The sequence below is a fragment of the Corvus kubaryi genome, unplaced genomic scaffold, assembly GCF_017639235.1.
Source record: "Corvus kubaryi isolate FWS band 111438036 unplaced genomic scaffold, C.kubaryi_AGA036_p1.0 split1-37374, whole genome shotgun sequence".
Taxonomy (NCBI): domain Eukaryota; kingdom Metazoa; phylum Chordata; class Aves; order Passeriformes; family Corvidae; genus Corvus; species Corvus kubaryi.
Genome location: NW_024582079.1, coordinates 847,057 through 868,867, shown reverse-complemented (window position 1 = coordinate 868,867; position 21,811 = coordinate 847,057). Strand labels below are relative to the sequence as shown.

Below are 21,811 nucleotides of genomic sequence, written 5' to 3'. Positions count from 1 at the left end.
AACTTCACTTGCTTTCAGTTTTTGCAAAAGACTTTATTGTGTAACTACTGCACTGTGGTCACAGCGACTTCCAGAACAAGTATAATGTGCAGTTTTTGACTCCGCAGTGAACTGAAGGCACATTCATTGACACTCGTTATAAAGCTCTTTCTATAGACAATTCATAAATTGACCTTTTCCTCTCTAACTTAGAGCAAATACAAAACTGTACACAAGTCAGGGAACACACAGGAGCACCTACAGTGAAGGTAAAGAAATGAAGTTCATATACAGCGAGACGGTGATGTCTACAGGGATCAAATAAATGTAGAAATGCCATATACAAATTTTAATACAAATATCTATAAAAATCAGAAAAATGAATCTTAGTTTCAAATAGAACTTTAGGGGAAATTACAGTTGATATAAGCTTCTTAATTATTCCAGTTGGAGAAGCATTAGCTTGCACAATCCCTACAAATTAATTTACACTGCTCTTACAGTGGAAGTTATCAGACCAGCCAGTCCAGTCTGCTGCACAGAAGACACCTGCAATTCAGAATTAAAAAAATAATGGCTACTTTCCAATGTTAAAGTGGCTCTGTCAAGGGTGGGAGAGCCTTAGGAGGAGTTAGAGGAGCACTGCTGGAGCAGTAACGTGTGACAATTATCACAGACACGGACGGGTTTCGGGTACGATGGCAGCGCGAGTTCGTTACTGGAACAAGTGTTGCAGAAGATGTCCCCGCAGTTTCTGCAGTGGTGCTACAAAAACAGAGAATGAGCACAGCTGCCTACAAACAGCATCAGGAAGAGAGAAGTCAGGCCTCGGGAACTGCGTCCGAGTCCACCGAGTCCCTCCCAGCAGCACTTCCTCCCGCGCAGGGCCGAGCACAGGGTGCGATCCCAGGCGCAGCCGCCCTCCCTCCGCGGTCAGGAGCTGCCCCCGCCCCGGCTCGGGGAAAGCCAGGAACAGGAGCCCGAGCGGGCCCGGCCAGGCCCGCGCCCAGGGCAGCCCGCCCGGTCCGGCCCCCGCGGCTGCCGGGTCCCCGCGCTGTCCCACACCGAGGGGCCGGGCACTGAGCAGCACCTGCTCAGCCGGGAAGGGAGCCTGAACACAGCCACAGCAGCTCCCCACCAAAAAGAGCACCCAAGCAGGGGGCAGTAATATTTTTTTGGGTGGTAAATGCCAAATTATTCCCTATGTATTTATCATGCCAACAAGACTCAGAACTGAACAGGTTCAGTCTTTCCTAGCAAAGTATGCAACAGCACCACTTTTGTTTTCCATGGATTATTGAAAATAATCCACTGAACAACACACCTTCCTTCTCGAGATGGAGAATTCCTTTTTACATTGCTTGCAGTGTGTTGCTTCATCATCCTTCAGCCACGTATGACCCTGGAAAATTGGAATGAAACCCACACTGGAGATACAAATAAACTTTACCAACATTGTTGGTATTTTACAAAACTACCTTTTAAAGCAGAATAACCAGGTGAAATTTGAAGGTATTAAATGAAATTCATATGCTTAGTCAAAATATCCATAAGATGTGGAGTACCTTTAGTGCTTTATTTACTTCTTTAATGTCTTCCATCTTCAGCTTCGATCTGGAAAAAAAAAATTGTGCCCTGCATGACTTTTAATTTAGTTATGTTTGGTCTTCCCTGCCATTCCACTGTCCAGCCACTGAACCCAAAGCCCAATTCTTCAGTCCTCTTACCCCTCTGAACCACTCACTATCACTGGGAAACTGTCAACTCAGGGTCTGCCCCTTTTTCAGTATAGGCAGAAGAATGTAGGAAAAGCACAGTTTCACTATAAGAACTAAACATTTCCTTTAATGTTTCATCTCAGCCAGGTCACTCTGACAAGATCCTCCCTCACTTTCATTTCATGGCTCTTTAGTTTCCCATACATAGTAATTGCCTCCTAGAATGCTCACATCAATTCATTTTTATAAGCAGATGAGGTTTAAAATTCTTGGTATTAGTCTGATACTCCAGCTTATGTCATTTACAGGAGCTCTGTTCCCTAGAACTTACTGGCTGAGATGAAGCCCCATTTCTTGAAGAGCTTGCTCCTGCTCCTCACGGACCTTCTTCAGCTGCTGCTTCTCATCTTGCAGTTTTCTCAGTTCCTAAAAAATCAAGCACAAAATCAAGTTTTTGTGCACTGTTTGACCTATAACCTCCATCAGTCAACCCAAACTACTCAAGCAATTCACGAGAATCAGCTCCTTTGCAAATCCCCCTATTTATAAGGCTTGACTTTTAAAATTACATGGGGGAACTACCCACAGGTTCTGCACGAACAATAGAATCATTTAACCATATTTACCAAAAAGAGGAAGATTTTCAGGTTTTGAACATCCTTGAACATAGCTAGAACATGGCAGTCCTGTGCCAACACAGGAGCACACAGTGTCCTCCGAAACTGCTCCATGCATGGCAGCAAATCCTCTTCAGGTTAACAAGAATGTTCATGCTTAAAAAATAAATCCCATTCAGTTTTTCTGAATGCTTGAAACTGTGCATACCTTTTTCAGTCCTTCCATCTGTTGCAATTCTGTTTTAAGCAGAGTGGTTGCATCTTTCTCTTGGTGCAGTTCTTTTTGCAAAATTTGTCTCTGTTCTTTTTCAGATTTTAACTCCTTTTCCAGAGTTGAGCTGTTTAAAAATAATTCATTCTAAAAAAACCCTATAGCAGAAGAATATCCTATAGCACTTAAGGATAGCAACAGTGTAAGAAGTAGAAATCTTGTCCAAAAGAGGGAAAAACTAGAGGGGTGTTCTGGGAAAGGAAAGAACAGGCAGCAGACATCAAAAATGTTAACACTGTTAACATTTAACATATGTTAACATTTTCAGGTCACAGAAAACAAACAGCAATAAAGGGTTAGAAGAAAAACAACTAACCAAAAGACCCCCGAAGAAACCAATCCCCACGAGTAAATATTTCACTACCTGGTTTTAAACTGTTGTGTTTAAAAGGGACACCCTACCCTGAAGTCTGAACAGTGAAAGAAGCTTTTTCTATTGATATTAGAAATCTTTAGAGGATTAACATTCCCTAAGAACACACCCACAAGTCCCTTCAAAAATCCCAGTCCCTTTGGATCACAGTCAGTTCTAAGCTTAGCCTACAAGCATGACCATACCTATCTCCTGATTTATTAAAAAAGCAATTGAAAGCTCCATTGCTAGTTGGAATGGGCAGATTTTTGCAGCCACTCTGTGCTCTAACTTGGATGTTCTGGAAAAAACATGTCAAAATCCTGATGCTAACTGTGCACTGTACAGAAGTGCTGTGCTTCCCTGGGTCCTGCATACGTCTGTCAGTGCTGAAGCCAACAAAATTTCAAACCTACCCCTCCTTAGACCTGAACATAAAATGAGGAGAAAACACTTCTTAAAGAAATGGCAAAGGGAAGGAAAACACCTGCTCAGATTAAATACCATTTGCTGTCCAGCTGGGCCATCTGCTGCCGACATGAGTTGAGCCTCCCAGCCAGCTCCTGCTTCATCTTATTGCACCGTTCCTCTGCTGCCTGCCTGGCCTTCTCCGCCTGCTGCAGCCTACACAGGAAGGAACACGGACATCTGTTTCTAGTTCACTCCTTTCCTGCACCCTCTCACCCTCTTCTTTTAGAGTTACCACAGAGATCTTTGTAAAAGCTTGAACTGAAAATGCTAGTGGAGAAAAAAAAAGACTTTTGAAAGCAGTTGTTTCTGAAAAAACCCCAAAACCAAAGTCACACCTGTTCTTGAAGTGAAGTGAACATGTTTTTCAACAGCCTGCTTATGGAAAGAACTATGGTTTTCCAGTGGGTCAGTTATGGGCATGTTTGGGAAGAAAGAACAGCAAGCACAGAGGGATGAAGAGCAGAAAGTGAAAAAGCTCGTGCTGGCACACAGGCCCAAATGGCTATAGGGCATATGGAAGGTCATCCTATAAAGGTTTATACTGGAAACTTTCTACTGACTTCAGCGTTGACTTTCTGATCTTGCAATTATTACCTCTCTTCCATTTGTTTCATAGAGGACATCATCTCATTTGTTTTTCCTTCAAAAGAGGATATTGCTTCTGTTTTCTGTTGTAACGAACACTCTGCATTCTGTAGGAAATAGTGAACAGTGTTTAAAGTCTGCCACCAGAAAAAGAATGTTCAGCTTGCTAAAGGCCATGCCTGGGTCTGACTGGAATGTGCAAACAAAATGCTGATAATGCCAGAGCAGACATTGCTCCAATTGTTTTGTTACAACCTCGGAAAAACCCAAACCACCTTAACTAAGTTTTGACCTAAGAAATCAGCTACAAGCCAGAATGTTCTCTTCAGAAAATGCTTGAAGAAATAAGATCAGATTAAATTGACAGGGTAAGAATACCAATGATGATTTGAATGTAACAACTGCACTCAGTTGGCATGGAACCACGAAGCAAAAAAATAACCCCAAATAAATACTGCTTTCAAAAGTAAAGGCACACCTCAGCACTGGGGTTTCACTGATTGTTGTCTTGCAAGTGTCTGGGAAGGAGGCAAAGACCTGGGTAAAGTCTGAACAGGCATCGGGAAATAGGCCATAAAAATGGAGAGAAATCCCCTCTGGAATTCTGGCACCAGGTGTGGGAAAGGAAGGCTTGCTGAACTCTTACTTCATGCACGGAGAAGCTAGTTAAAGTTTTATTTCATTAATGGAAACAAGCCGTGTATATTTTGTGTGAGCACTACTACTCCATTACTACTACTACTCCACTACTCTACATCCTTGTAGAAATGCCTACCATACAGTTTCATCCAGTTGAAAAGAAGATGTAAAACCACAACCCACCCAAATGAGAAACCCCACAAAAACCATCCCCAGCCCCCTGTACACACCTGAGATTTGTGAAACATCTGCAAGTTAATGGCCTTCACTTCTTCTAACTGTTGGCGAAGTGCAACTAAAGTGTCTTGTTTTTCATGAGTATCTTTTTCCAGAAGTTTCATGGCAATTTCCATTTCTGTTTTCATTCCAATTTGTAGCTCCAACTCTTTCTCTAGTTCCTTACAAAGAGATTTCCTAGTTACTGCTACGTAGCCATATGTCAGGGATAAAACCCAGATAATCCCATACACAAACTGTGTCTTTGCTGTAATAATGCCAGTGGTTTCTTAAAAAGAGACCTGTTATTTCCAATACTCCAAAAGCCCCAATTCCCAGTACCTTACAGACACTATTAACAACCAATGCCCAGCATCTTGCTTGCAATTGCTCAATGAATTCCAAACAGCTGCAAAAGGTGCACAGCTGTCATCTCGTATTTGTAATGTTACAGTAGGCTGAATCCCGTGTCTTTCACTTCACTTCTATAGTTAAGTTTCCTTACCAGCCTGATCTTTTTTTCTTCTTTCAACTGCTTCCAAACATCACTGTACATTTCATCAAGACCCTGTCGTGACTGCTTGTAAGTATCCAGTTCTACTTTTGTATCCTCTTTTGTTACCTACAAGAAACATCAGCTACATAAGATCACAAAGTACTTAAAGTATCCCTTTAATTCTTGTGTGTAATAGGAGTATTTCAATGTGCTATTTCAAGTAAAATCCTACTGTTTTACAATCAATGACATGGCAAACATTAATAAGCTGAAATTTCAAAGATACAGTAATGATAAAAATACATTAATATTTTATACTTTTTACTTTACTACTTCTAATACTTTGAATTTGTTCTTCCTTCTGCAAGTGTATTTTTGGGTGTGTAGTAAAGAACAGTAAAATCTAATGCCTGAGCATACAACACCCAAACCCAGTGACCTGCATAGCAACATGTTCAAGTGTGCTAAGCGTTCCAGTTCACAGCAGGTTTGGGAGAACTCCCTACAGCTGATCAAAAGAGATCACTTATTTTAAGGATCCTCATCATCTCTAAATAGGTGTCCCACCTCTACACTTTTTTCACTCCGCTCACGAATTAATTCATTCTGTTGTTTTAGCTGCTGCTGCTCCTCCTGAAGGGATCCAATTCGGTCAGTAGCTGCTGCGAGCTGTATGAAGAGAATAGATCTGTATCTAATCACTGTGAAATCATGCAGCATCTGGAGCAATTCTAAAGTCAGTAGCTCAGTCTTTGCAGCAGCTCTCTGCTCACTTCCCCTTTTGTTCTCCCCAGGAGCTGCCTGACCCTTCTGCAGCTGTACCCACTGTCAGCCAAAATTAATATGCCCACCAGTATTTGTTCACCATCTTCTGCTTCACATCCTCATCAATTATTTTTAAATATTAACTGAGCAAAGAAACACACTGTAGTGTAAAAGGCTAATACCCACCCTGGATCTGTGGTATGAACTAGGAGCCATACCAACCCATGCCAACCCATGCCAGTCCATCCAGTCCCCACATCTCACCAGTATCTACTCAAATATTTTAGGTGTAAGGTACAGTCTTAGGGAGTTTTGTCTCTGATGGAAAAGAGCTGTGAGGAATATTTAACACACCAGACACAAACCTCTTCCTGGAGTTTTGAATTGGTCTTTTCTAAACAGTCTATTTTGTTCTGGAGATCTGCAACTGTGCAACTGCAGCAAAGAAGAGAGATGCATAAAAACAATAAATGAAGTGTCAATGTTTAACTTTTACTCCTATCCTCCAACAGTATTTTTACAGTCTTGCATTTGTTAACTACGAAGTACTTTGGTGAGCTGGGAAAAGGTCCTGAGGAAGAACAATTGTCCCTCTTAAGCACTGAGAGGACCATGCCCTTCTGCTGGCAGCCCTGTTCTGTCTCAGCTTTCGCAGTCTTAACACCCCTCCTGCTCAAGAGGGTAAGGGAGATCTGCTCCTCCCACTGAGCAACCTATGGGGGAAGACTCTTTCTCCAAGGAATGAATTTCCAGATGCACTTGTAATAGTTTCTCTTGAAAAAAATAGCTCCGAAATATTCTGTTAATCAGTCTCAAAAAAGTAAACTATTACACACACTTGCTTTCTGCATTGCATGTGCCCGCAGAAGAGTAAGACTACAAAATGAAACGAAGATTTTTGGGAAATAATCAGAAAAGGCATTTCAATATCAACCCAAAATCTACAAGACTGACAGCAGAGACATTCAAAGTCATGCTGGAAAGGCTAAACAGGACAACTCTTTGTATATGAGAATAGATGAAAATCCCACCTTAGATGTCGGTTCAGTTCTTCCACATAATGCTTCTGGTCAAGGACAGCTGTAATCCCTCCATCTCTAGTTACAAAAGTGAGAATTTATTGATTGAGAATAAACTCCTTCATTCTAAAGTGCTATTTTGTACTAGGGCTTTCAGCACAGACCTGCAAACAGAGCTAAAATCTTATATCCTTTCCTTATAAAAATACTTGTGTCTGAGCTGGATCAGAAGTACCAGGAAGGCGAAGCAGCTCCTTGGCTGCTTCTCAGCAGCTCCACATTGAAGTGCTCTGAAGTGACAGAAACACATAAAATATGAAGATCCCTTCATTTGCTACACGTCTTAGAAGACCTTAGAAGACCTGACCCAGTGCTGCTAACTGCAGTCTCAAATCTAATATTTCACTTAAAATTACATTTTTCCCCCCCATAACTGATGTCTCCCTCAAAGACAGCTACTTAGTTGACAGGGTTTCTGAAACTGTGCTTAGAAACAAAGCAGTGAGTTAGCAATGGGTGACTTGCAAATCATCTCTTCTAAAACCAAATAAAAGCACAATCTAATATTTTGTGTACTTTTAATTTGGTCCCAGCTCAAGACTCAAACTCTCCAAACTGTTGTTAAAACTACCACAAATTCAGTCTCTGAATTGTTTAGGTAACAAAATATGGTTTGGGTTTTCCTTTTTGGATGATTAATAGTTTGAGATCTCCAGCACTCCCATCCTCCCACAGACTGTCTGACAGGTTTGTTCTACAAAAACTGTAATGATTTAGAATTATTAATTCACCATACATACTGTTTGCCATCACTGTCCTGAGTTTCCTTAAGGTACAAGGAAAAATCAATAACTCCAACCTGAAAAATATATTTAAGATATTAACACGCCTTCACAGTGCAATTACACAAAGAAGCAGGCATTATTGTATATTTGGAAAATGATAAAAATCTGAGGTTTAGATTTAGGGAGACAAATAATACCTATATTCTTCTCAGCTGATGCAAATATGCAAGCTAGTATTTGTCATAAAAGCATCAAAGTAACCATATTATGTGTGACCAGTTTCCTGGCAGTTATTAGTTTTGACAGTACTTCCATAAACTGGGACTTACATACTTCTGAGTCACTGAGGGAAACCCAAGAAGCTCCAACACAGGCCATGCTGGAAAGAAATCTGGAGCCATCTCAATAAAGTATTTATAGATGTACTTAATTCTACTAGAATCTTATACCAACTGATCCTATTTAAGCTTTAATCTTCACCTGGGAATCCAAGTCTTCTCCTTTCAAGCAGAGGTTTGCATCAATAACATTCAGTCCAACCAGCAGACCCACAATAACAGCTCCTTCCTCCTCCATCATCAATGCATCAGGTTCATAAAATTCACTGGAAGAAATAGTATAAGGCATCACTGCACATCAAACAATTATAATGGCACTTCCATCACTGAAATCATATGAACCATAATGCAGCCTTTACAAAACTCAGCTGAGCTCTCACTAATTCATTGAATAAAGCAGAAGATTTAGAACTCTCTCAGAAAATACTCTGCAAGTTCCTCTGTAGATTCACTGCAAAAATAATTAACCACTTGCTCCTCTGCAGGCTGCAAGAACAAGCTTAAACCGGTCAATTAATGACTCTCCCTGGAGCCACAGGAGGTGTCAGGGATTCAGGAATACAATGGAATTCAGGAATACATGTCTGTGCTGTTACCTTAACAGATGTTTATGGTCCAGGAGTACTTTGAGATAATCTGCCAATTTCTTCTGCATGAGTGCTAGATACAGCCAAGCCCTCCCTCTGCCCACAGCAGTCCTAAAATGAAAAGTTGCATGTTTCGGTAAAATCAAGGTGTTTTATTAACTAGATTTGTGCAATTCAAAATTCTCACTTTACAAAGTGAGGGGAAGGACATTATTTACTAAAAACAACAACAACAACAACAACAAATCTCTGGGGAAATGAACTGTTGTCTCCAGAACACAAGAGCATTTAAGTATATTCCTTTCTTCAGGGAAAGTATATTGTAAAATCTTCCTAATTTGAAAAACCATATATATTGTCTATTAGCACCATAACCCAACCTTTGATACATCCTAGCACTAAAATCAAGTCTACTTCAACCATCCTGAATTACTCAAACCAAATACTACCAGCACATGCACAAAATGACATAAAATCATGAAAGTGGGGAAAAGAAGAAGAAAAAAATACCTGTGAAGACTTTAGTTACTTTTAGCAAGGTTATAAAAGTTTCCAAATGCTGTTTTCAATCTGACAGCATTGTTTGAGTCAGAAACTCTGAATTATTTTGAGATATCCTCCTCATCTCTTGGAGAAGTCAATGCCTCCTACATGCCCTATTTTTTTTTCTTTGGTAACAAGAGCTCGTTAAAGGAAGCCAAGAGACTACACGAAGGATTCCTTTTCCCAGCCACATAAACAAAATGCATCATCCCCAACAATTAACTTACTTCAACTCTGGCAGATTTTTAACACTAGTTGCTATATCTGATGCTTCAGGACAAAGTTTTTCCACTAGCTCCAAAGGACCAAAAAACGATTTATTCTGTCCAATAAATGTCTTCTTCACTAAAGGGAGCATACAGAGACATTTGTGAGGAAAAATGACAGGCTTCCAATTCCAGAATTTTAGATAAATTTTACTTTGTCACCTTGTCTTACCAGCTTATAAAGTGTCTGTGGAAAGGGGGCATTAAAAACACTTAGACAGTTTAGGAGGCACAAAATACAGGGTTTATAAGGGTAACCACATAGTTGTATCTGTAATACTAATTAGCACTGTATGTTTATAGAATAATGTCATTCAGAAGTCAAGCTGGGGCCACATCAGGACATGACAGAGACTCCTTGACGTGCCTCTCCTCAGCCTGGCAGCCAGTGCCCACCTTTGAGCCCGTGCTTGAGACAGTGCTCCAGCACCACGAAGAACTGCTGCAGCGGTGGGAAGTCGGAGTCCAAGGTCCGGCCCAGGCTCAGGGCTGACTGGATGAGGATTTTGATGCTGAGCTTCATCATGTTCATGAGGTTGGCACGCTCCTCCATGGTGTGACACCGTGTATCTGGAGGCACACGGGTGGGGAAAGGAAAGCTGCTTTACAATCACAGAAGCAATTAGGTTGGAAAAGACCTTTGAGATCATTGAGTCCAATGTATGATCAAAGTAGGCCAGGCCACTGAGTACCAGACCAGTGTTTCTTCAAACAGCTCCAGGGACTGTGACTCTACCACCTCCCTGGGCAGCCCATTCCAATGTGTAACAACCCTTTCTGTGAAGAAATACTTCCTAATGTCCAACCTAAACCTCCCCTGCTGCAGTTTAAGATTATATCCTCTCTTCTTATCACTGTTTGCCTGGGAGAAGAGACCGACCCCCATCTGGCTAAAGCCTCCTGTCAGGGACTTGTGGAGAGTGATAAGGTCACCCCTGAGCCTCTTTTTCTCCAGACTAAACATCCCCAGCTCCCTCAGCCGCTCCTTATAGGACTTGTGCTCCAGACCCTTCCTCAGCTCTGTTGCCGTTCTCTGGGCCCGCTCCAGCCCCTCAATGTCGTTCCTGCATTGAGGGGCCCCGAACTGGTCACAGCACTCGAGGTGTGGCCTCCCCATTTCCAGGTACCTGGGGAGAATCTGCACGGAGACGCTGCGCAGCTTTTAGACACCCCTCGCCGCGGTGCCCCCGCTGGGCCTCCATCCTGCGGCGGGGGCGAGCCGGGTAAACCCCCCCGCAGTGCCGCGCCCAGCCCCCGGGGGAGCGCGGCCGCAGCCCCCGGCCCGCGGGGTCCCTACCTGAGCGGCGGGGCCGGGCCGGGGGGACCCGCGGGGCTGAGGGACCCCGGCCCGCCGCGTTACCACGGCGACAGCGCGCGCGGCGGGGGCGGGCCGGCCGCCATCTTAGAGCAGTGTGAGGGGCGCGGGGCGGGCTCGGCCCGGCCGGGGCGTGTTGCAAAATGTGGAGTATGTACAGATTTACTTAAGAAAGGATGTTCTTCGATCTTTGTACAATTTCAAGCCTAAGCAACAGGAAGGGTGATTTAACCCGTGAAATATCAGCTAACGAGCAAGCTGTAAGTGCCGCCTAGGTATTACAAGGGCGAATCACTTGTCGGTAGAATTGCCTTGTTAAGGTTTAGGGCTGGACATGCTTTAGTGACCTCAGACCTAGGGGAGGTTAAGGAAAGGATGTTAGCACTGGTAGTGGACTCAAAGGATGCAGAATTCATGCGCCGCAAGGACGGCCTGAAGCTGAGTCAGGGGAGGTTTAGGTTGCGATCTGGAGAAGGTTCTTCAGCCAGAGGGTGGTGGGACACTGGAATGGGCTCCTCATGGAAATGGTCACAGCACCAAGCCTGAGAGAGCTCAAGAAGCATTTGTACAACACTTTCAGACACATGGTGTGACTCTTGGGGATGGTCCTGTAAAGGTCTAGGAGTTGGACTGAATGATCCTGGTGGGTCCCTTCCAACACAGCATATTCTATGATTTTATGACATTTGGCAGAACCTCCGAGATAAGGAAGAAACTCATAAAGCCATTTCAGCAACTGTGCTCAATCTGCTCCGACTGGGTAGAAGGTAATTCTGGCAGGGGCAGACTGTGACCACCGACCCCAAGAAACCCACCGACCCAAAAGAATAGGTAGACTGAGCATGTGGACTAATGAGCATGAGAAGCGAGGATATCATTGGCCAATAGAAGATAGAATAGAAATTAATAAAAGAACCTAGGAATTTGTAGCCAATGAACATTAATACCTTTGTTTGCTAAAATAGTGAAAAGTTTTGGTAGTCATACTGGCTTTGTGGATTTACCACCCAGTCCCCTTTTCTGTACAAAACTGTAAATAAATCAAACCCCTCCACTCTCCGCATGGATTGGCCTCCTGCAGACCAAGTGAAAGAACTTGTTTTGGGGCAACAGAAGGAGTGGGACCAAGACCGGGACCAGCCCCCTTGCTCCTTAAGGCACCTATACGCTCTGACAGGAACTGCCAACCACAGCCCAGTGGCCACCAAAATCACGTTTTAAGCCACTGCTGTTTCAGTAGGACAGTCTTGCTGCCACCTGTGGGTCACACATGGCCACACTCTGCAGCAACAGCAGTGGCAGAAGCCCCAGCCCTGTGTCAGTCACACTCAAGATGATTAACACCGTTTTTAAGATCATGCAAAAGTCTCTGGCATTAATTTTACCTTTCTTTTTGTGCACACAATGCTAATTTAGGGTTAAAAATGAGCAAAACTCCTCCTTGTGTCAGAAGATGGAAAACAGAGTCATTCTAATCTAACTGACCTTAATATCTACAATACACACAAAATGCTGTAATCTCTGCAGGCTACTGTATAGTTCATTGTATATATATTATACACACTATATACAATAGTATATCTAGTGTATAATCAATATACAGTATACTCTATATATACATATGTATATATAAAGAGTATACTGTATATTGTCTACAGCCAGTGGATACCTCAAAACTGCATATAATGTGTTGACATGAGGCTCAGGATTAAAAGCACCGTAATATTTAGAATTTTGATCTCAATATTGTCAGGGTACACATTAGGAACAGGAAAAAAATCTGCACAAACAGAAAATGAGTGAGTTTTCTGGGGTGGTTCAAGGCATTGCTAACCATTTTGATGGTTTTTTGAATTTGAATTTTTACTTACCAGGAATACTTTCCCTCTATGCCTTGCTCAAGATACACGTATTACCCACAAGACTTAAAAAAATAAAATACCATGAATGAAATGCTCTTTATGAACACAATTTTAAACTAAGAAGGGTCTTAATATGGGTTTGCATTAAGCTAAATAATTACTTGAACAATATTTTTTAGACTGTTGCAAATTTACACAGTCAAGCACATCTTTTGCAAAACTGTGCAGGTTGGTACACGCAAAATAAACAGGTGTTAGACACACTACCAAAGCCAAGCATCAAAGATTAGGAACCAGGTTATGCCAGTGCAAAAGATCACAGACATGATGCTGCAATCTTTAAGAATGCAGTCACACCGTTTTGTATCTTATTCAACTCAAGAGATTTGTTTCAACATCTTTTTGAAGCCACATGCCTTGTTTACTGTAATTATTCAGCACACTTTGAAGTCAGAAAACACTGAAGCACAAAGGAAAGCTCACAGTTCTCCATCCCTTGGTCTTTGGAACTGCAAGTCTTTCTTGATTTGTTTTCTTTAGATTTGAAGCTTCTGGCCTCTCTGCAAGGCAGGACACAATTTCCTCAGTGGAAGACACTGGTTTTAGAATGGGGTTTATGTGTTTAGAACATGTGATCAATAGATCTGAAGTAGCAGGTAGAGTATACAATCTCTGGAAAAAGATGACAGCAGGGAACAAGCTCCAAGCTTTCCACAAGTGGCCTTGCAGGCCTTGGCTTATTTCTTAAAAATACCTGCTTTAAATTGAATTTATAGTGCTTGGTCAAAGGTAAATAATATTGAACAGGTAGAACAGGTGCCTTAGTGCCTGTTCACATTTCATATAAAATTATTAACAGATTTTTCATACAGAATTTTCCATAAAACTCATCAACATATTATCCGAATCCTTTGAACAATTTTGGAGGTGGTGGTGTGTTCCCTTAATTTACAAGGAAGAAGCTGAAAGATTATGGTAAAAGTTCCATTAAGTGTAGTAGCTTCATTTCAAGTAAGAGAATATTTTATTCCCTGGCAAATGCTGTATACTCTTTTGAATGACATCTATTCACAGCATTATTCCAAATGCAAACAGAGAAAATGGGATATTCTGCACTTTGTCAGGTTAGATCCCAGGTGCGCCAAGATGAGCACCGAGGAAACAAACCTGCGAGAAGTTTGGTGTGAGACTTTGAGATGCAGGAAAAGAAAAGAGTCTATTTTTTCAGGACAATTAATCTTCAACTCTGACTATGCAACACTGAGGAATTTTTACAGAAAATGAAGTCCATCAGCAGTAACATTTCCCCATGCTGTCCCAACTCAGCCCCATGGAACTTCCCTTTGAATACTCAGTACCATTAAAATCAAAAAGGTCAGCACCAAACAGAGCAAAGCTGAGCTCCAGTGCTCCAGAACAATTAAGCACCAGTCTGAGACTCTGGAGTACAAGGCTTCAGGCCCAATTTCTGCTGCATTTGAATGGTTTTGGGTTTTTTTTCCTCTTTATGAAAATTACTGAGATTTATTTTCCATATGATTCAAGTAAAGCCCTTTTAGTTCAGTTCTAAGAGACCTGTTCCACAAATCTGTAGGGCTGCTAGATCCACAAATGCCAATGTTGAACAAAGCAAGTCGTGGTTAAACTGAAGGCATTTTTAGTATAGTTAAAAAGTAACTTATAACAAATCTGTATTTTAGTTTGCTTGTCTAGTCTCTGATAGGAAAGTTACAGCAAATTCCTTCCCGGAACCTGCAGCACATGAGGGAGGATATGGAATTTTGAGGGATCCCTCAGTGCAGCCAGGCTGATGGTGAGGGGAGCTTTAAGGAGAAGGAGAAAAGGCAGCAAATAAAACAAAAGCAAATTTCTCCAAATAGAAGAGTTTAGGTTTCTTCTGGTTATAATGCATTTCTGAAGTTCTACATCTGTGTCGCTTGTTTAATTTTACTTCAATACAAAACTGCAGCATCCTATAAAAAGAAATTCAAAGTAACACCCATGCACCACTGACACGACCCAGCAGCACTTACGGGAGCGAACTCATTTGCGCACCACAAAAGCGAGTTTACTAAAGAAGCGGAGCCGTACTTGTCTTTGCCGGGCTGTCACTGCTGCCGGACTTGGACACCAATCCCACCAGGGATGCGGACTTCAGGGCGCTTCCATAGCTCAGCGCCAAGTTTTCCGAGGCTTTCTTGGCCAGCGACAAGATCGGAGCAGACCACCTCGCCTCCTCCGGTTTCGCCTTCTCCTCGTTCCTCAGCTCGGCCGCGTCAGGGAGCTGTTTTTTGTCAATAACCTCAAAGTCTTCCTCCTTTCCCGCGGCGGGCGCGGCGCGGCGCTCCCCGGCAGCCATCTTGGACAGGTCACATGACCGCGGCCAGGGGCGAGGAAGCCGCCGCCGCCCCGGGTGAGGGGTGGGAACCGGGAGGGCATCGGGAAATGGGGGCTGGTGCTGGAGCCGGGCAGGAACCGGGGCAGGTGCTGAAACCCGAGCAGGTCCCGGGAACCAGGGCATGTCCCGGAGGCAGCGTGAAGCAGCTGCACACAAAGGCAGGGCTGCAAGGCAGGCCCGCCCTGGACTGAGCACTTCGCTTGGTGTTCAGCGTTAAAGGGCGTGAAAGATGAAGGAAGAGTTTACCTTTGAACAAGTTAGGAAAGTAACAAAAAGCACGGGTTTTTACTGCTATCTGTGTCCCCAGACATAATTTTCAATAAAAAAATTCATGTGTTTTGACATCTTAGATTTACACAGTTAAGTTGTGACAGCTTTAAAAGATCTCTATTACTCTGCCTGTGATTCAAGTCGTTGTAACTTGAAGTGGAGGATTGGTATGACAGGTGCACTGCTGTGAAAAGGGCTTGTCCTCGTCACTGACATGGAAACACAGCTACTCAGTAAAGCCACTTCGTTAATGTATATGGGCTGTGTTTGGTAGAAAGACCTATCATGACGGGGAACTGAAACTACCCCAGTATGAAAATTTGATCTTGCTGTGTGCCGCAAATATTGATGTAGCCTACTGATGTATGGCTTGTTAATTGTTTTTCCATCCAGCAACTGCATGTGCTTGAGATTTGTCACTCGTTAGTCACGAGGCTTTAGATGCTGCATATGAGCTTTTTGTGCTATACAGGGGAAAATCTTTTGGGTTTTGTGGTGGGTTGTGTGGTTTTTTTTTCGTTTGTTTGTTTGTTTGGTTTTTTTGTTAAGAAATAGGACAAGGAGGCGAGAATAGGAGAGATAGGAGAGTTGAAAGTCAATTTGCTTAGTGTTGCAGCAATATAAATCTTCAGGTCTATATCTTATTTTTTTCCTAATATAAGCTACTTTGTGATTGATTCTGTCTTCTTGGCTTCTTAGACACTGAGAATTTAACAACTTGTGTTACACAAAGGACACGGAAGCTCTTGTATTTTTGTTGAGAATTCAGAGATCAGCAGCCTCTTATTCATGCATGATTCAGATAAGCTAAGTATAGGCTTTAAGCTACTTCTGCTAAAGGCTGCTAGAGATAAGTTCTGCTCCATCTTGTGGACTCCAACAGTATTGGGCTGTTTGGAAAGGAACAGCTCAGCTCTGCAGGTTGTTATCTTGCAGTTGAATATATGAATATACCTCTTGACTGGAGTAAGACTTGATAGCGATTTTCTGCCTTTCATTAACTACCCAGTATCAGAGTCAGGGCGGAGAAGGTAGTCTTGGCTAGAAGCAGAATTCTAAGCATTAAAATAATAGGTTTTATTCCAATGCATCTGAGGAATAGGGCATAAAAAGTTTTGTGGCTGAGAAAATAAGAGTTAACCAAGGCTCCTCTTTACCTCATTATGTTGCTCCCTTAAGATAATGATGCCCCAGACTTCTCTTTACAGCCTCACAATGAGCTATTTTGTAAAAATATGAAGCTATCACATAGTCTGTGATTATATTTTCTTATGTTATTATTAAAGAAACATTTGATCATTTTATTTCAGATGTCTGATGAGGAAAGTTTATACTGTGCATAATAAATGTGCTAAAACTTTTGCTACACATGATTTAATTCTGCTTCCCTTACTACTATTTGGTCAAAATTACTTAATCAGCCACTGATTGCTTTAAATGCCCTCTGTCCTCACACTTTTTATTTTAAAGCAAGCAAGAAGTCTTGTGACATTGCAAGGGAGCCCTAAGTTAAAGAGATTTGTTTTGCTTACAGAGTACAATTTCCTAAGGAGTCATTTGGGGCAGCCAAGGAGGGTGAAGTTACTACAGAATACAACTTTAAGCACATTAAATAAAAAAATTAAAAAACTCAAAACCATAAGTGACGTAACTTTGGTTTTGGTTCACTGATTTATCAAAGAGGGGCACTATGCATGAATAACACTACTTGCTTTTAGCTTTGAGATTGGGCTTACTTTTGTCTTCTGCAGATGATGATAGTTCACCACTGTTTTCTTTTTGCAGACCACTGGTCCAGCTCTTGCTACTCAGGTGAAGATGAGCAATATTTTCTTTTGAAAGCCCATTTTGTGATTAGTTTAGGTCTGTCATAAACGTCAGTTCTGTGTAATCACAAAAATACTTAAAATAGTTAGGGCTCATCGAAAAGTTAGTCAGAGGACTAAGTGACCCACTTACTATGTTTTGCTTTTCCTAACCCTAGAAATCAAGGTGCTTCTAAAGAAAAAATACCATTATGAAGCTGAGATAAGGAAGGTTCAGTTCTTTTTTCATGCAGATCTTGCATGGCCTTGTTTGGTTTTACTGTTCCTCCCTCTTCTCTGTACTCTTATGTGACAGGATAAAAATTCACTTCTGAAATACCTAAAAAAATAGTGAATTCAAAGTATAGAAAAAGATTATTCTGAAAGAATTCCTATTTTAATCAGGAAGTTGTACATTTAATACAAAAGTGTGGTTAGCAGAATGGAAGATAATTTCAGAATAGGAGAAACTTAATACTTATTCAATGATACTTAGCAAGACTGTTTCTTTGGTTAATTCCTCTTTATCTCATATTTATTGCTTTTTTGGAACAATGTTTTAAGGAACTTTTTTTGCCATTTAACATTTCGAGTTAATCATACATATAAATATTTAAAAACAGCAAAATGCCACTGTGTGCTAAAGGGTAAACTTTTGTGATTAGCTGTTATTAATACTTTGCATTTCTATAACTTTTTCAGTCAGCAAAACAGATTATATTACAAATGATCTAGTTGAGTTTTTGACCTTTAAAAGGCTGGTAGGAATAAATACCAAGTGTGGCTGTAGTTGGGAATAACATAAAAACCCCCAAACCCTGGTGTGTTATGTGTTTGACAGCATATTATAGAAGTTCTACAGAGCAATACAAATCACAGTATTTGTGGAGAAGAATTCAGTGGTTGCTGAGTAGAGCTGCGTCCACAAGTCCTGAGCCACCACTTTGTGCAAGCAGGAGGCAAGAAGCTGTGCATGGACACCGAGCAGCCATCCAGAGTCACCTCCCAGTAATTGCAGTGGCATCAAATAGCAATAAGCAGTTCCTTGTACTCTTCTCTCCCTCCCCATTCCTCAAACCACTAAATCATTCTTCCCTGTGGGTACTGGGTTGAGTGCCACTTGAGGAAAAACAGTATTAGGAAATGATAACATGTTTCCTTTAGGACATCATCAAAAAAACCCCAGACCTTCAACACTTTCCAAAGCCAAGAATAAATTCCTCCATTATAACAGTGATTAAGTAATTAGAGATGACAGTTTTAGCTGTTGTTCTACTTCTAGTGCAGCTAATTACTTAAGATACTTTCCTATCACTTCTAATTAAAAAGTGATTTAAAGAAAAACAAAAATTCCAGTTGTGTCATTGCAGCTGTATTGAGTCAAATATTTAAAAAAAAAATTTAAACCCACAGCTTTATGCTCCCTGATCCCACTGCACCAGCTAGTGCCATCCTTGCAAAAACTCATTGGTGCTGACAGAATCATCTGTTTGAAACTCCTTTCTAAAACCGTTAGAGTCCCTAAGAGGACATGGAAATATTTATAGCTGGAAATGTGTGTCATTGTAGTAAATAAAGGAAAAGACAGTAAAATACGGAAGAGAAACTTGCTTTGAGATGTTGGCATGGAATCAAAAGACCAGCAACTCACTCAGTATAAGTTGAAATCAGCCAGTAAGACCAAATACCCACCAGATGTATGTTGAATGACAGTCTGAAGAAAAGTCCCGTGTATTTATTGTTCTACTCTGAACTACTGCCTGGATTTTAGAAAAAAAAATATCTTCTAATCGGAGTATCGAGGACTAGAATGTGGAGTATCAGAAAGAAGGTAAAAAACAAACACACCAATTTTCCTTTTAGTCATTTAACGTTTGTTGGCTCTGTAAAAAGAGGCAGAGGCAGAACTTCCCAGTAGGTGACACTATGGCACCACTTCATTCACAGAGAAGCCTCTAACGCCCAGCGAACACCACGTTGTGCAGCCACCTGAGAAAATACCGGAGAGCTCCCAAGAAAAAGAAAAGAAACAAGCGACCTCTGAAGCTGCTCTGTGATAGAGGCCGTGCTAATAGAGACCTGTGGGGGGGAAGTTGCTTGGCTTCTTTTACAGGAGCTTCAATTTGTGACTGTTGAATGAGTGTCCAGGAATGCTCTCTAACGGAGTAATGGAATCCTACCTGTTCACGTATCAGGGTCATTTACCAGCTCTAGAGTTTCATGTAGGATTATGAAATTAGTAGTATTTTAGGAAAGATTTTTTTCTGTTAGTAGTTGTTACATAATGTTCCAAGGACGTTACGAGTAGGAAGGTTTGGATAAATGGTATAATTTGGTCCAGTCTACAGACTAAATTAGAAGTCAGAGCACATCTGTTTAAACAGTTTAATTTCTAGACTTCATGACCTGTGTGGTTTTGGGTAAATTTTTCATGGCTTATCTATTTTGTGGGTTTGTATTTTGTATGTTTGTTTGTTTGTGTTTTGTTTTGTTTCCCCCCTGCTTCCTTTCCTGTTTTTTTAGTTCTTACTAGCTTTTTTTTTTTTTTAAATTCTTCCTACTATTCCTTGCAGACAGTTTTGTATCAAGCACGATTTTGAAGGTTTTATAAAAGTGCTGTAAATTGACTCGACTGAGGGGCATAGGGTCAAAGGAATTATAAATGTGATTACAGGCCAAATCCTAGTAAGATATGAACGCAGTATCTTTGAAATGTGCTGACGTTTTTGCTACTTAATGCAGTTTTCAACTAACACACATGAGAATACTTATATGTGACTTAATTAGCTGAAGAAATGGGCTCATATTGTTCTATTAGTGTAACAGAAATTATGCAAATTGCATAAGAAAATGTTGTTAGTTATTATATCAGCCAATGAAATAAATTATATATTCCCTAGACAAGTTTAGAAAAACACCTTTATGCTATACAAAACCACTGTAGTAATTTCAATCATGTTTCAAAAGCAAATACTGGAAGTTCATAAAAAATGTACTCCATTATCCGTAAACTAAAGAACATTTAGGTGCTTGCATGCAGTTCTGGTGACACTGTAGTCATGCACTTGAGGGCACAATGTGGCACAAACTGGCTCAGGTTTCTCCACAAAGAATTGAGGTTTTATGACTGAGTCCCTTCTGTAAGGTGCAGAGTTGGAAAAGATTGTTAACTAGTAGTGTGAGAAGTGCAATTCCTGACTTTTCTGCTGCCTTTGATTTTCTCATTTTCCGATTTCTCTATGAGTGACACTGCATACTAATTAGTAAGATATTTAGAGAGCTTAAACCAAAAGTGAAGTCAATAAATCTTTAGCTAGATTTTTCTTTGTTTTAAATAGAAACAATATCTTCTCTCTCTTCTTTCCTTTCCTTCCTCAGAGTGTTTTTCCTTGCAGAGTTGTAATTTAAATTTGGTACACCACACTTAGGGATAGCTCACAGACCCTTTCATTCAATAGGAATTTTTATGGGGTGAAAAAGGGAAAAAATGAGCTATGTGTTTTACAGGTGTACAAAAGCACCTTAGTCATTGACAAAAATCAAAGGGAAACCTGAGCTTTTGGTTAATGCAGGTGTGCAGCTCAGCTTCACCATGTCTCTATTATCAGTTCCCCTCATATTACAGGTTAGGCTAATTTCTCGTCAGGCCTTTCCGAGCTTGATGGAAGCTTGAGTGGGCAGGTTAGATGTTAACAGTCAGATTGCTTAGTGATCTCTCACCAGAAATCCTTTTGAAATATCTTCACTAATCCATTTCAGGGAATTAATCATATGTAAGCATGTCACCTTTGGAAACAACTGAAAAACGTAGGGCAGTAGTCACTTTAGTGGTTTAAACTAGTTTAAAGGGCCACTGGAGTGCTGCTGTTCTCCTTTTTCTGCAGCTGTGTCTTCCCATTTCCTTACATAGCACTGCTCCCCATCTGACCTCCTGACAAGCCTCCTGACAAAGCAGCAGGAAATGCAGGCTGGGGCTCTGTAGCACCCCAAGGCGATCTGACTGCTTGCTGCCTTCTTGCCACCTCTTGCCTCTGGCCAAACCCTTCCTCAGCTCCCTTGGCCACTGGCTTGCTGAGCCATTTCAGTGCACTGAGTTAGCAGAAAACTAATACAACAAAAGCAAATAGTTTTTCTGCTGATTTAATGCACTGAAACAGCTCATATTTTCCAAATTGTGTGCTGGGAGAATCACTTCCTATATGGATGTTCTGTTCAACCCCCAGTTTTCTGCCTGCCCTGTGTTCTTCACAGAGGCTCCACATGGCAGATGTGCAAACAGATGATGCAAAACAGATGACAGAGTTACTACTAGAGTGTTTTTATCTTAAAGATCCTTCTTTCCATCTTTTCTTCGTCATAGGGACTCCTGGCATCATACCAGCACAGGGGCAAAAAGGACCAGAAATAGAAAGAGGAAGCATTGCTTTGGTAAATCCCAAAAGCTTCTAGTAACCAATGGATCAGAGACTTTGGGATTAGGAGTTGTATCTGAAGCAGCCATCTTTAGATAAAGA

The 21,811-nt window shown here is 41.3% G+C and overlaps 1 protein-coding gene across 5 annotated transcripts; it reads right to left on the bottom strand.

Moving 5' to 3' along the window:
• Positions 1 to 12: 12 nt before the first annotated feature.
• Positions 13 to 15,202, bottom strand: LOC121657852 (RUN and FYVE domain-containing protein 1). 5 transcript variants are annotated; one of them, XM_042013998.1, is made up of 18 exons: positions 14,916 to 15,202; positions 10,044 to 10,217; positions 9,609 to 9,726; positions 8,848 to 8,949; positions 8,394 to 8,517; positions 7,929 to 7,987; positions 7,141 to 7,206; positions 6,475 to 6,544; positions 5,912 to 6,013; positions 5,354 to 5,470; positions 4,863 to 5,030; positions 4,003 to 4,100; positions 3,442 to 3,561; positions 2,523 to 2,652; positions 2,029 to 2,123; positions 1,545 to 1,593; positions 1,304 to 1,381; positions 13 to 744 (listed from the first exon to the last, which is right to left on the bottom strand). In XM_042013998.1, the coding sequence occupies exons 1-18, from the start codon at positions 15,181 to 15,183 to the stop codon at positions 601 to 603; spliced, it is 2,082 nt and encodes a 693-aa protein (XP_041869932.1). In that variant the 5' UTR covers positions 15,184 to 15,202; the 3' UTR covers positions 13 to 600. The 5 variants fall into 5 exon arrangements, with proteins under 5 accessions (XP_041869932.1, XP_041869934.1, XP_041869933.1 ...); XM_042014000.1 differs by having other exon boundaries at positions 14,858 to 14,946; XM_042013999.1 differs by lacking the exon at positions 14,916 to 15,202 and adding an exon at positions 10,945 to 11,049.
• Between the last annotated feature and the right edge of the window lie 6,609 nt (positions 15,203 to 21,811).